General features: G+C 63.8%; 1 protein-coding gene across 1 annotated transcript in view; it reads left to right on the top strand.

Moving 5' to 3' along the window:
* Positions 1-7206, top strand: part of TAFA5 (TAFA chemokine like family member 5) — a 93764-nt gene extending 86558 nt beyond the window's left edge. The window contains exon 4 of the mRNA XM_047785948.1: positions 6339-7206. Within this exon, the coding sequence (XP_047641904.1) occupies positions 6339-6347 (9 nt within the window). The 3' untranslated portion in view covers positions 6348-7206. The remainder of the gene's footprint in view (positions 1-6338) is intronic.
* Positions 7207-13410: the final 6204 nt, after the last annotated feature.

The raw sequence follows: 13410 nt of genomic DNA, 5'->3' as shown, positions 1-13410 counted from the left end.
CATGGCCCACTAGACCCATGTTTTAGAAACTTCTTTCCAAAGATACACTCCAAGAAAGATAATCATGAGCCAGAGAAAAGAAGCAAATCATTGTAAAGATAGAAATACAGGAGTTCCCGTCGTGGCGCAGTGGTTAACGAATCCGACTAGGAACCATGGTGGCGGGTTCGGTCCCTGCCCTTGCTCAGTGGGTTAGGGATCCGGCGTTGCCGTGAGCTGTGGTGTAGGTTGCAGACGCGGCTCGGATCCCGCATTGCTGTGGCTCTGGCGTAGGCCGGCGGCTACAGCTCAGATTAGACCCCTAGCCTGGAAACCTCCATATGCCGCGGGAGCGGCCCAAGAAATAGCAACAGCAACAACAACAACAACTACAACAACAAAAAAAAAGACAAAAAGACAAGAAAAAAGATAGAAATACAATTTCCCTGTATCAGATTCAAGACATTTTTTTTCTAGAACGAGAAGCTAAGCCACGCCAGGGTCTGGAGACTGGCCTGACATGTAAAGGGGACCCCGCAGCGGTGACTTGCCGTTAGGGGTCTCGAGATCTCGGGACTTCACCTGGGGGGTCCCCTGCATGCCAGCCCAGTGTCCCTCTAAGAGGGAGGGGGCAGAACTGAACAGCAGAGGAGGCCGTGTGGCGGAGGTGGAGAGAGAGGAGAGGCTGGTCGCTGGCTTGGAGCTGGAGGCCGGGAGCCCAGGCCCCGGCACGAGGTGCTGGGATAGGCCGGGACCGGGGCTCCTGGAGGCCTGGCGGCGGGGCCCTTGCCTTTAGCCGCACGAGATGCAGTCTGGACTTCGGCCTCCAGACCTGCTTTTGGAGACAAGCCTCTCTTTCACCTCTGAATGTAGTGGCTCAACACCATACAGCGACACTCGAAGCAGAGGCTCAAAATGCAGACAGAGTCCAGAGCCCGTTCCGGAACTTTCTCCAGCAGGACATCCCAGGAGGTCTGCTCCCTGGTGGGAAGCCGGTGGCCGGGCCTCTCCCTCCCTTGCCAGGACCGCGTGCCGGGCCCTCCTGGGCTCTAGCAGCCCTGAGCGTGTCTCAGGAGCACCAGCCTCCCCAGGGAACGTGCCTGCCAGCGGAGTTCGAGGGAGGATGCAGCGTCCAGGGTGGCGTTTGCAGGAGGCATGAAGTGGCAGGTGCGGGCGGGGCGGGGCAGGGTGGGAGTGGGCAGGAGGAGCCCAGGCTTTGCCGCTGGAGCTGGCATGTGCTGGTGCTCAGGGCGAAATTTCTCCGGAGGCAGAGTCTCTGCCAGGAGCCAGTGCTGTGAGGCCAGGGGGCCAGAGGTGGCTTGGGGAGAGGCCCCTGCTCTCCGTGCTGGGCCGCGATGGGCAGCAGGGGGGCCCCCACGCCAAGCTGGGAGATGGTGCGCCCTGGGAAAGGCGCTCTGACCCCGAGCCAGGAGACCTGAGACAATGGGGGCAGCAGAGCTGGACCCCCATCCAGCCCCACGAGATACCTGTGGTCAGCTTCTCATCCCAGCATTGGTGTCGTTTGGGGTGCGCGGGTTTCCAGGGGTGCCCACCATGCTCTCACAAGCTGGGTGCCTGAAAACGCAGGAGTTTACTGTCTCGGCTCTGGGGCCTGGGCGTCCCGGGCACCACCCAGGCCCTGCCTCTGCCCGTCTGGTTCCCTGCTGTCTTCTCGTATCTGTGTCCCTAAGTGCCTGTCCAAGGCCAAGACCCGCCGAAACCAGGGCGACCTCGCCTCACCTTCGTCGCATCTGCAGAGACCTGATTTCCAGATCAGGTCGCACTCGCGGGTTCTGGGGTCGGGAGGTGGCCGGGAAGGCTCGGTGTGGCCAAGACCCTTGGAAGCAGTGATGACAGATTCTGCGTGTGGGTTCGCCAACCGCCAGCGCTGCCTCCCCACAGCCTCCCAGAGCCGCGGGGGGAGCCGTCACCCCGGAACATCTATCCTGCTTAAAGACCACCCCCAGCTCGCCTTCGCTGGGAAAGCCTTCCTTTCCGTCGCTTCTGACTTGTTTTCTCTGCCAGGCAGGTGTCTGCCATCAGGGGAGGCGGGAATCGCAGGTGCCACTGCGTCCGCTCGGTTTCCAGAACGCGCTTCCTTGGTGGCTGGGGTGACGGCGAAGGGCGCCTGAGGACCAGGACCCTTCATTCCTGTGGCTTCCGGGCCAGGTCGAGGGACTGAGGGTCGGGCACCTCCTTCGGGGCCAGGTCTTTCCAGGCTCGGGTTGGGGTCCCGCGTCACAGTCCTCCAGCAGCCAGAGCAAGGCTCCTGCACAGGAGACGAGGTCCAGGGGCCGGGCCACCGAGTCACGGCTGTGGTCCCCACCCCGCAGCGTCGCTCCCCCTCACCCGGGGGGGGACACATCGTGGGGGCCACCCTGTCAAGGGAGGTGGCGTCGCTTCACACACACTCACCGCCCACTCAGCCTCGTGGATTCCGGCCGCGGCTGCGAGGGTGGGATGGGCTTCGGCCTCATCCCTGGATAAACACGGGTCTCGGTGGCCCCAACCGGGGTCTGGGGCGCCAGGCCCAGCTCTTTTCTAGAGCAGCCCCTCCCATAGGAAAACAACTTGGGGACCTTCGGTTGACCTCTCTGGGCATCTGCCGACCACGAGGACAGCTGCCGCCAGAGCGTCCGCAGGGCATGTTTTGGACGCATCAACCGCAGGTTGGCATTTGCAGAGGTCACGCCGGGCCCTGGAAGCAGTAGCTTTTTTCCATCACAGCAAACATCTGGTCATTTGGGGCAACAGCTGCCCCTTGCTGGTGGTGTGGGGACTTCCGTGGGCCATGGTCCCCGCAGCGTCCACCCCTCAGGCATTGGCAAGGGGCCTGTGAGGCAGAAACTGGCCTGTCTGCCCCGGGTTCTGATGCAGAGGCACCTCTCCCCCAGCGCCAGGGCAGCCAGGTCCATGGAGACCCCCGCTTGGACCCGTCCACAGGGAACCTGAGCCCAGGCCATGCGGAGAGCTGGTACCAAGGCCTGGGAAGCCCACAGAGGCCTGTCCTGGGCAGGAGGGCAGCGAGCTGTCTGTGGCCACATCTTGGCTGGGTACCCCCCCAGGAGGAGCATGCATGTCCCTGGCTTGACCAGCGGCCATCAGCCGGGCTGGGATCTGTCCACACCTGCTTCTCCTGGCATTTTGTCCAGGCTGTTCTGGGTCAGGACTCGCTGGCCCTGCTGGATGCTGCCTTTCTGCTCCGGCAAAGACACCGGAGCCTGTCGGGTTGTGGACGGGCCCTGCTCTAGCCCCCGCCCTGGGGCATCAAGCCTGGCCTGGCAGGTGCTCTTGGGACCTGCCACGTGGCAGGAGCAGGACATCAGCCTAGACTTCAGAGCGGGCACCGAGCATGGCCCGTCTTGCAGCCTGGCAGCAGCTCCTAGACACCCTCACCCCTCTGGACAGGGACAGGGAAGGGTATGGGCAGCTCACACAGCGGTTCCGGGCAGCCGGAGCCCCATTCGCGGGGAGGCTGGCCTCCGCCCCACCTGCTCCAGGGCCCCCAGGTCAGCTTCCCGATGTCGGGGTGAGAGCTGCTTCCTGGAGCTGCTCCGTCAGCTCTGCTCAAACGGTTTAGAGACACGGACTCGGGAGGCGGGGCCGTGCACCGTGGGAGACCGAGGCCCACGGGCCGTGTAACCTCAGGTGTCAGGTCATGAGCACTGGGCCCTGGACGTGAGCTCCGACCTGGTCTAAGAGGCCCTGGGAGGAGGTGGCCCAGCCGTGGCCCACAGTCTCGGGGACAGCAAGGTCCAGCCTCATTTCAGAGCAGGAGCAGCAGGGCCTGGGCGCCTGTCACGAGGGGGCAGGGGTCCCAGCCTGGGCCCCACACAGCCCATCCTCAGGGCCTCGCCATGCGCTCAGTGCCCCCGCCTGGCCCCCCAAGGCCATCCCCGGGAGGATTAGCAGCCTGGCGGGTGGGAACAGGGACCTCACGGCTGCGGGACCCACCCCCGCTCCCCGCAGAGGGGGCTCCACGGCGGGAACCCAGGAAGTGGTGGGTCTGGGGGTGGGAGGACAGACGGGAGGGGAGTGGACACGGCGAGCAAACAGGGTCGGAGACATAGCAGAGGCGTCAGGTGGCCACACCTCACCTGGTGCAAACGCTTCTGTGCTGCCCAGACCTCAGAGCAGAGTGGCCGCGGCTGTGGCCGGGCTCCCCTGAGGACACTGACCCGTGGCACGAACGCTGTCGGGGGCTGTTTAAAGTCCAGCAGCGGCTTGGGCTTGTCCAGCCGCTTTTGTGCACTGGGGTCTGGGGAGAAGAGGGGTTTGGGGCGTGTGCGCTGGCCGTGGAGGGTCGGGAAATGGTCCCAGAAACGCAGTCACACGGCTGGCTGGGCATGGGAAGGGTGAGCCACAGCCTTTCCAGAAGCTTCTCCCGGGTTGTCTGCTTTCTCTGCGGTCACAGCCTTCAAGGTCAAGCTCTTTGGTGCGGGTCCCGGTCATCACGGGCCTGCAGCTCCACGTCGGGGCCTCGATGCCGGGCAGCGCGCTTCTTAAACAGACGACGCACCCCGGCCCGAGACGGAAGGGGACGCTTAGTGAGAAAGAGCGTGTCTGTCCCTGGACTCGCAGGGTCCTGAGGTTCCCTTTCGTTTTGTAAAGGACGGTTTATAGGGTCCGGATACAGAGAGAAACCTCACCGTCTCGGGGGAGGACCCGTACGTTCCTCGGGGGCGGGAAGGCCCCCCACAGGGAGCCCTGCGTGCACAGAGCATAGCTCGGCCCTCAGGCTAAACGGCCGGGGCTCAGGTCACTCTGCCGAGATGCTGTGTCAGCCAAGCCCCAGGGACCACAGGGGACAGGGCAGCATCGGGCAGGCCCCTGTGTCCGTCTGTCATGTGCCCATCACGCAGGACAAGGAGACTCTGCGCATCCAGTTCTGACCACCTCGGGGTGGGGTCCCCAAGAGACAGTGCCGACCCCAAGAATGGCCCCATGACGTTGGGGTGTCTGGTGGCCGGGACAGAACTGGAGCCTGCTGGACACGGCTTCTTTCCAGGCCCAGGGACACAGCACAGGGTCACACAGAGGCTGTGGCCCCAGGCGGCCGGCTCTCCACACACTAGGAGAGCAGCTGACCTGGCCACGGGGCTGCAGGAAGCTGGGTGCAGCCCCCAGGAGGCCCTTGGGGAGGAGAGGACAGTTTCCTGGGGGCACAGGCCGGGAAGGGGCCCCGTGGGTCACCTGGTCCTGGGCGCTTTGCCTTCCAGGGCCTCCGTTGTCACTGGCGTGGCAGGTTCAAAAACCACATGGTCGGACGGGGTCCCGGCAACGTCATGAGGCCCGTGGCAGCAGGCTCGGGCCTCAGAGTGAGCGCTGCTGCCCAGCTGAAAGAGGGCAGCTCCGCAGCGCTGGGCAGGGACACGACCCTGGCCCCCGGCTTTGGGGGGAGCCCCGGTGCCGCGATGGTTCTGACCCATTAGAAAGGTCCAACCCGGAGGGGCAGGGCCCTCCGGGAGGTCAGCACAGGGAGGCTCAGGCCCCTGCAAGGTGCCGGGCCAGGCTGAGCGTCTCAGTCGAGCTTGGCCGTGGGTGCAAAGGCCAGTGCTGCTGGTGGGACTTCCCGGGCCCTGGGGCTGGGGCTGCTCCGGGAGCCCTCCTGGGGCCAAGGGGGCAGAGAAGCCCCCTACCCAGGAGCCTTTACCAGGGAGGCAGTGGTCATGGCCTCAAGGTCACCATGCCGCTGAGGAGGCAGCGTCCTGGGCCCTCAGGTACACAGGTGGGGAGGGGACCCCAGAAGCCAGTGGAACCGCCTCCCAGGGGGCAACATCCTGCACCTGCAAGGACCACAGCCCAGTGCTGGTTTCCCAGAAGCCGTGAGGACCAGCCCAGACCCCTGGGCAGGGATGCTGGCTCCGGGTGCCGGGGGACCTCCTTAGCCAGCACGCTCGTGACACCCAGCCCTGCAGCCTCCTGGGGGCTCCGTGGGGGTGAGACGCGTGTTCCCATCGCTGTACCCTGCAGCTATGCAGCACCTGCTGTGTACAGGAACAGTGCGAGGCATGCTTAGGGGAACAAGGGGTGCCGCCCACACCTGGGGCCCTCACCAGCCAGGGCGGGTGCGCAGCTCGTACCGGCAGCTGATGGGGTTCCCTCTGTCCTGGCCCGGGGGCGTCCCCCCCAGGACACAGAGGAAGGGGGTGTCCCCAGGGGCCGCTCTCTGTGGCAAGGGTAGAATTCTCCCCCAGCATTCTGGTCTAAAATCCGGTTTTATGTCCTCGGCAGGTCTGCTAGCATCTTTCAAGCGCACCGTCCAGGCGAGGCCAGCCTCGTGGACGGCCCGGTTCCTCCATCCCCGCGGGGACCCTTCCTGCCCTCAGGGCTGACCGCTGTCCTCTCTCTGTCCCCAGGTCTCCTGACACACGCAGCCCTGCAGGGGCCTCAGGAGTGGCCTTGGCTCCCAGGAAAGGCCGCAGCTCCGCCACGGTCCTCCGTCCATCGCGGACGCCGCCCGTCCTCCGCCACCCGCCCGCCCTCCATTCCTCTCGCCCGCCAGGGACAGCCTGCTTCCTCGGACGCCTGAGCGGAGTCTGTCCGGCCGCCCGCGGAGCCAGGCCTGGGACGCAGCGGGGCCGCCCGCCTCCCGGCGCGGAGGCAGAGGAGGAGGCTGCCGCCGCCCAGCCAGCCCGAGGGAGGAGGACTGACCCTCTCCTTGTGCCCAGACTGTCCGAATCGCTTTTATTTTCTTATCCTTCCAGTATATTCGATAGACCAAAGAGCAAAGTCTATTTTACCGCGGACCCGCCCTCACCATCAGAGTCCCTGGGTCGACGGGGGGGGGGGGCCCGGGGCAGAGACATGCTGGCGGCCCCCGCGGGGCGGAGGGGGCGGCCCCCGCAGAGGCCTCCACCCCACGAACACTGCGGCGGCGCAGCCTGAGACGGGCTGGAGGACGCGGCCGCCCCGAGGGACGCGGCCGGCGATGTCCCCACGCGGAGCCCGCGGGCGCGCCTCCCCGGGAACCCAGCCCGCCGCGCGCACCCCGCTCCCCTGTGCTTAGATGGACTTGATGGTACCAAGGTCTCTTCTGTTTTGACCAGTCGAACACGCCTCTCTGCAGCCCCTCGGTAGTGGGTCATCCGGATTCGCCGTGAGCATGTTGGGTCTCCCGTGACTGCTGTCTCATCCCATCACCGTTCGCTCCAGAAAGCAAATTAAAGAAAACTCGAGCAACCCTTGTTGGAAAGAGATCATTAAATGTATTTTGCAAAGCCTAAAGTTATATATTTAACAGTTTTTATATGTTGTATATTTGTAGAAAATCCTATTTAACAATAACTGTGGTGGCCCCGGCCACCCCGAGTGTGGGCCAGGCCCGGGGGGTCCCGACGGCGCTGGGTGGGCGGTGGGGGGCCCAGCACCCTGGAGGGGCAGCCTCTGGGGGCAGCAAGCGGAGGACGGGCCAGGACACAGGGACAGCATGGCCATGGGGCCAGTGAGTCTGGAGGGGCCCATTCCTTTCCACTTGGTTTTGGGGGTGGTCTGTCCCCCCCCCCCGCCCCCGGCTCTGCCCCGGTGAACACGGAGTCGAAAGTGCTTCGCACACGCCTCTTCGGATGGATTCTGTTTCCCTCTTTCTCACCCTCTCTCGTCTGTGGACCTGGAGGGCAGTCTGCAGCCCGGCTCTTCTTCCCACGCGGATGCTTCGCTCATTCTGTCTTCGCGTCGGAGGGTGGGGATGGCGGGGGGCGGGCCGAGCCCCCCCCCCATTTTCCCACATCCCTTCCGCAAGGAGGGGTCACCAGGCCAGAGGAATAGGGGACAGGTTACCTCCCCCTGGCGACCTGGGCCAGTCCCTTTATTTTCCTGGGTTTCAGCTGAAGTTAACTACCTAAGGGGCCAATTAACTGGAGTATTACGCTAGTTCTACTAAAAAAAAAAAAAAAAAAGTAAAAAAATTCTATAGAAGCTGTTCCAGCAGCCCATAGACTAAGGCTAGGAGAGAAAGTCCATTTATTTAAGCCCCGTTCCAGGGTCCGCGAGGACGGGCGTGAGCTTCCGTGTCCGCAGGTCCGGAGGTAGGTGCCCTGGGGTGGAGGCCGGAAGGGCCGGGCTTCGGTGGCGTTTGGTTGGTCGTCACACCGCCACCGACGTCACCGAGGAGGTGGCCCAGCCGGGTGCTGCCCCGCGTGCCCGCCCCAGGCTCCGCGGCCTGGGCTCACCCCGGGGGCGCGGATGGAGGCCCCGCAGGGTCCCCCGGCCCGCCCGCTCGGCCATCCCCGCCCCCTCCCTCCTCGCCTGTTTCTTCCGACAGCGGGTGTAGACACTTGGAGGCAGAGACCGGGAGATGTGCTATGTTACAGCATTTTTTCCCTTGTTTTACAGTATTCAATTTTGTGTTGATTCAGCTAAATCATGGAAATAAAGAAAACATCCTTTGATAAGCATGGCTTCTGTTCGCTGGCCGCGGTGTCCCGGGAGAGGGGTTGCGGCCGGCGTGGCTGGCGGGGACCGAGCTCAGAGCACAAGCAGGGGCGAGGCCTCCTTCTCGGGCAGCGGGCCACTGTGACACGCTCAGTCGGGGGCCCTCCAGGCCCTCCTGCCCCCGAGGATGCTCCCTGAAGCCTCACCCTGGGCGCGTGGCCAGCGCCTGGCCCCGTGGTCAGTGCCTGGCCCCTAAGTCCGGCTTTGTCCCCTCCGAAGCCATGCGCTCCAGCCGAGCCAGGAGGGAGGCTGAGAGCCACATTCGCCCTTGCCCAGGATCGGTGAGCCAGGCCCTGCACCTGCCCCCAGGCCCCGGGGCAGAACCCCTCCCAGGGGCTCCCATGAGAGACGCCTGTCTCAAGGGCTTTCTTCCAGGGAAATCCGCTCGGATCTCCAAAGAGCGGTCTTCGGCGCCAGAATCCACCACATACAGGCGTGCATGGATGCGGGGAGAACCATGCCTGTCACTTTCCAACTGCTGTTTATAAAATATCGACCCTGGGACCTGTGGCAGGTGCACGGGCCATAGGCCATCCAAAGTCTGTGCTTAGTTTAAGGAGACCTCACTGCAGCTCTTACAGGGAGGAGGGGAGACCCCTTTCCTGCCCTGGAGGGAAGGAAAGGCACAGAATGTAGGCCTAGCCACTGCTCCAGGGGCCTCAAGAGACCCTTCCCCTACTGTGGGGTCCTGGGTGCCATGCAGAAAGGGCCTCCTCCCCCAGGGGTGTGCCCTGTGGAACAGCCTGGAGGCTTTGCAGTCAGAGCCCAAACATGGCTGAGCAGCATCCCTGGGAGAGGGACCGCCCCCCCGACCTCCTTCCTCTATCCACGAGGAGAAATGAGCAGGGCTGTGCGTGTGCCTGAGGAAAAGCAGGGCCCCCGAGAGCCACCTGCACCCTCCCTGACCCTGCGCCTTCTGGGCCGAGCAGAGGGAGAAGCAAAATCGTGACGCTGGAGAAAAGAGAAGCACTTCGTGACCCCGCCCCAGGGCTTGTAAAAATGGATGCCCCTCATGGCAGCATCAGCTGTGGCCGAGGTCCCAGCCCTGCTCTGCCCTGGCTCCCTTCACCCCGTACCCCAGCCTTGCCGACCGCGCTCCACGGAGGTGAAGGTTCGGGGCACCTGTTCTACGGCCCCCGGGCCGCTGCTACATGGAGGCTGGGGTGGCTGCTACGTAGAGGTGGGGTCTCGGCTGTTCCCAGCACCCGAGCACCTACTGCATGCAGGCCTTTGCAGGGGCTGCCTCTGTGGCCACGTTCCAGCCGCCGCAGGTGGGGTTGGAGTCCAGAGCCCAGATCTGTCCCCAGAGGTCCGTGTGTCCTTCTGTCTCTCAGCCGCCCCCAGGCCCCAAATGTGGGGCGCGGCCCCTTCGCTACATCCACGCTCCAGCCGGCTCCCCAGTCCTTCTACCCTGGAGTGGAGGCGTGGCCTCAGTGGCCTGCAGGACGCGTGTGCCCCGGTTGCGTGGGCCTGGCTCCCTGGTCGCCTGCATCTTCTCCGTTTAGGTGTTGGCTTCTTCAGGGGACTCACCTCAACTCAAAGGCCCTTCACGTCCTCCCCGCGACATCACCCTTCGTCCTGGGGCTCTCGCTGGCTGGGGTGGGGGGACCCTGCTCCAGGGCAGAAGGAGTGGAAACAGCCCACCGAGGCCCGCTGCTCCGCCCAACTGCGTCGTAAACGTGGCAGGACCCGGGCGCGGCAGAGATGCGTCTGCAGAGCTGTTTCCAGTTTCGGGGCAACGGCTCTGCAGAGGGCAGACAGGGTGGGCGGGGTACAGGACCGGGACGTGAGCCGGGGTCTTGCTGGAGCACCTGGCAAGGGTGGGGTCTCTCCGGCCTGACTCTGCAGGGCTCTGGCTAAGATGAGCCCCGTCCAGGACACACACGGGACCCCGAGGAGAGGCCCCACTGCAGGCAGGACTCGGAGGCCTGACCAGCCTTGGTCAAGGGCAGCGTTTGGGTTCCGGCTTCCCTTAACCCCGGAAATGGGGCATCCACATGCACCTCCAGCAGGCGACCCTCCCCTGAGGGGCCCCTGGGAGCACAAAGAGGAAGGAAGAGCCCTTTCCCAGGGAGACGTCGGCACTCATGCTGGGCCCGAGGTGGCCGCTGGGGTTCCACTGCGCCCAGGAGGGGAGGGGGTTGTCCTCGGACGCACCTTTGGGGGATGCTGGCTCAGATGCTGCCCAGACCTCAGCCAGGTCCGCGCCATCAGAGGTCAGCTGTGAACCCCGGAGCAAAGCCCTTCTCCTCCTGGGCCACGGGGATGCAGCCCAGCGGCCGGGGCAGGCGCAGGCCTCGTCCCCCAAGGACAGACCTGGAGGCCCTTCTAGCTCTGGGGCTGACCTCCGAGGCCTCACCAAGCTGGGCAGAGGGCACGGGCCGGGTGCCCTTCCCAGAAATGGAGACAATGGGCCCTGACTGCACAGAGTCCTAGGCCGCGTGCCGCTCGGGCTCGCCCCAGAGAAGCCATCCCGTGTGTGGTGGGCACACGGCGACCGTCTAAGTGGGCCAAGGAGGATGGGCCGCATCAGGTCCAAGAGTCCGGGCCTGGGACTCTCGCTGCCGTGGGCACTAACGGACTCGAGTCCCCGCTGTGCGGTGGGAGAGAGGAGGCAGGAGCGGCCTCGGGGGTGCAGACGCAGCACCAGAGCTGCCAGAATCCAGAGGGTCCAGGAGCAGCTTAGATCCGCCGTGCCCATGGGGAAGACACAGCGGCCCCTCCTGGAACTGCCCAGTGTGCCCGGGGGACCCAGCCTCCGCTGTCCGAGCCGGTGCCCCAAGTCCACGTGACGCCTCTGCCCTCTCCAGGCCCCTGAACCCCACAGGCCACAGCAGGTCCGGCAGCAGGAAGGTTAAAAGGCACGGCCGGCCGCCGGCCTCATGGGCCCTCACCTGCCAGTGTATCCAGGGTGGCCGTGACTTCCCATTCCAGGGTCCCATCCTTAACTGCAGAGGTGACACATTCCCTAATGAAATCAGTTCGTTCAAGTTATCCACTTAATTCCTAAAATGTAACCCGGCCTCGCCCCCACGAGGCCAACAAGCTGGAGGCCAACAGTCATACGTCACCAGGAGAGGATGGGCTTCTGACCTCAAATAATTAAATAACGCTCCTGCTTTGGCTTCACACACTTCCCTTCCCGAGAAGGCCCCCTCATCGTCTGGGGGTGAGCTGAGCCCAGACAGCCCGACCCTGGGGGAAGCAGCCAGTGGAGCACGGGGCCGGTGGGGGGGGGGGTCTTTGCAGGGGTGGGGGGCAGAGGGGCGCAGATGGCCTGAGGTGTGTGGGGGGGCATCAGGAGGGCTCCCCCAGGGCCCGGCAGCCCTGTCACTGCAGACGCCCCTTTCAGGAGAAGAAAAGAAACACTGGGGGCGAGAGTGACCACTCGTGCCTCTGCTGCCCCCAGAGAGGGTGTGACCACGGGGCTGAGCCCCCGGACGTTCCTGCCCCCTCCAGGCACGTCAGGGAGTCTCCGAACAGATGCCTGTATCCAGAAAGTCTGTCTTTGCGCCCAAGTGGCTTGGCTTCTGTGTTCCCTGTTCAAGGGTAAGGCTTCAGGTGGGACCTCAGTGGCTGGTTCGGCCCCAGGGTGGTCTCCCCCTCTGCAGCCCCACGGGGGTCACCCCGCTGAAGCCCCAGAGTCCAGCCCTCAGGCGTGAGGGGATCATGGATGTGGGCCCTGCCCCCGGGAGGAGCCCAGACTTACCAGAGACGAAGCTCAGGGAAAGTGGGGTCCTGAGCCAGCTCCGGAGCAGAGGCCTCCCTGGGGTCTGGGCCCTTCCAGCGAGGCTCCAGGAACTGCCTCCTGGGGAAGCAACAAAGATGCAGAGGCTCCAGGGCTGTGGCTCAGAGTCCTGCTCAGACGCCGCAAGGGGCTTCTGTTGGCAGGATCCTGCTCGCCCGATGTGAGGGAAGTTTGATTTCCTTTGCTGGATTTGTAGTGGCTATTGACTGCATCTTGGGAGGTGTCTCTGTGTGTCTGTGCTTGTGTCTGGGCTTATATGTGTGTCTGCATGTCTATGTGTGTCTCTGTGTCTGTCTTTGTGTGTTTTGTGTGTCTGTGTGTGTCTTTGTGTGTGTCTGTCTGTGTTTCTGTGTATCTGTGCGTGTGTCTTTGTATGTGTGTCTGTGTCTGTGTTTCTATCTTTGTATGTTTGTGAGTGTGTGTCTGTGTGTGTTTGCATGTTTATGTGTCTGTGTGTCTATGTGTGTCTTTGTGTGTCTGTGTGTCTGTGTATCTCTGTGTGTGTCTGTGTGCCTTTGTGTGTGTCCACATGTCTTTGTGTCTTTGTGTTTGTGTGTTGGTGTGTGTCCCTGTGTGTGTCTATGTGCCTATATGTGTGTGTATGTCTGTGTGTCTTTGTGTATATTTGTGTGTGTGTCTGTATGTCTGTGTCTGTGTGTGTCTGTCTTTACATGTGTCTGTGTGTCTATAAGTGTGTGTCTGTGTGTCTGTGTGTGGGGACGGCTCCCCAGCCCAGCAGGCACAGGACCGGTGCTGGACCACCGCGGCCACACACACAGGATCGCTTCCCCTCGGAACAGTCGTGCCAACCTGCCCAGACGAGGAATTCAGAGAGAACACAGCCTCCCAGCCACTGAGAGACGGGCCGAGCAGGTCCCCGGCTGGGTGGCAGGCCTCTGAGCACCGTGGTGGCCACAGACCCTGAGGGCCCAGGGCTGGTCCTGCCGCACAGGGTAAGCGTGCAGACGCCGCATCGTGTGGGTCCCCCTGTGTCCTGAGGATCCAAAGCCACAGCAGAGCCTCCTGCACAAAAAGCAAGACGGGTGTGGAGACAGGGTGGGGCCAGAACCAGAACCGGCCCAGCTGAGCCTCAGGGGACGGGATCCCCCAAGAAGGGGAGCCACCCAGAGCCCCACACGGTCCGCCTCCTTCATCCGCTTCCCACATGCGGCTCAGAGCCGCACCTTGGCCCCGGGTCTGTTCCACTCTGGGCTTTCAGGACTAAGCCTGGGTCGCACCTTGAAAGGCAG

The sequence above is a fragment of the Phacochoerus africanus genome, chromosome 7 (assembly GCF_016906955.1).
Source record: "Phacochoerus africanus isolate WHEZ1 chromosome 7, ROS_Pafr_v1, whole genome shotgun sequence".
Classification (NCBI taxonomy): domain Eukaryota; kingdom Metazoa; phylum Chordata; class Mammalia; order Artiodactyla; family Suidae; genus Phacochoerus; species Phacochoerus africanus.
The sequence above is the reverse complement of the archived record's forward strand: the minus strand, read 5'-3'. Positions and strand labels throughout refer to the sequence as shown.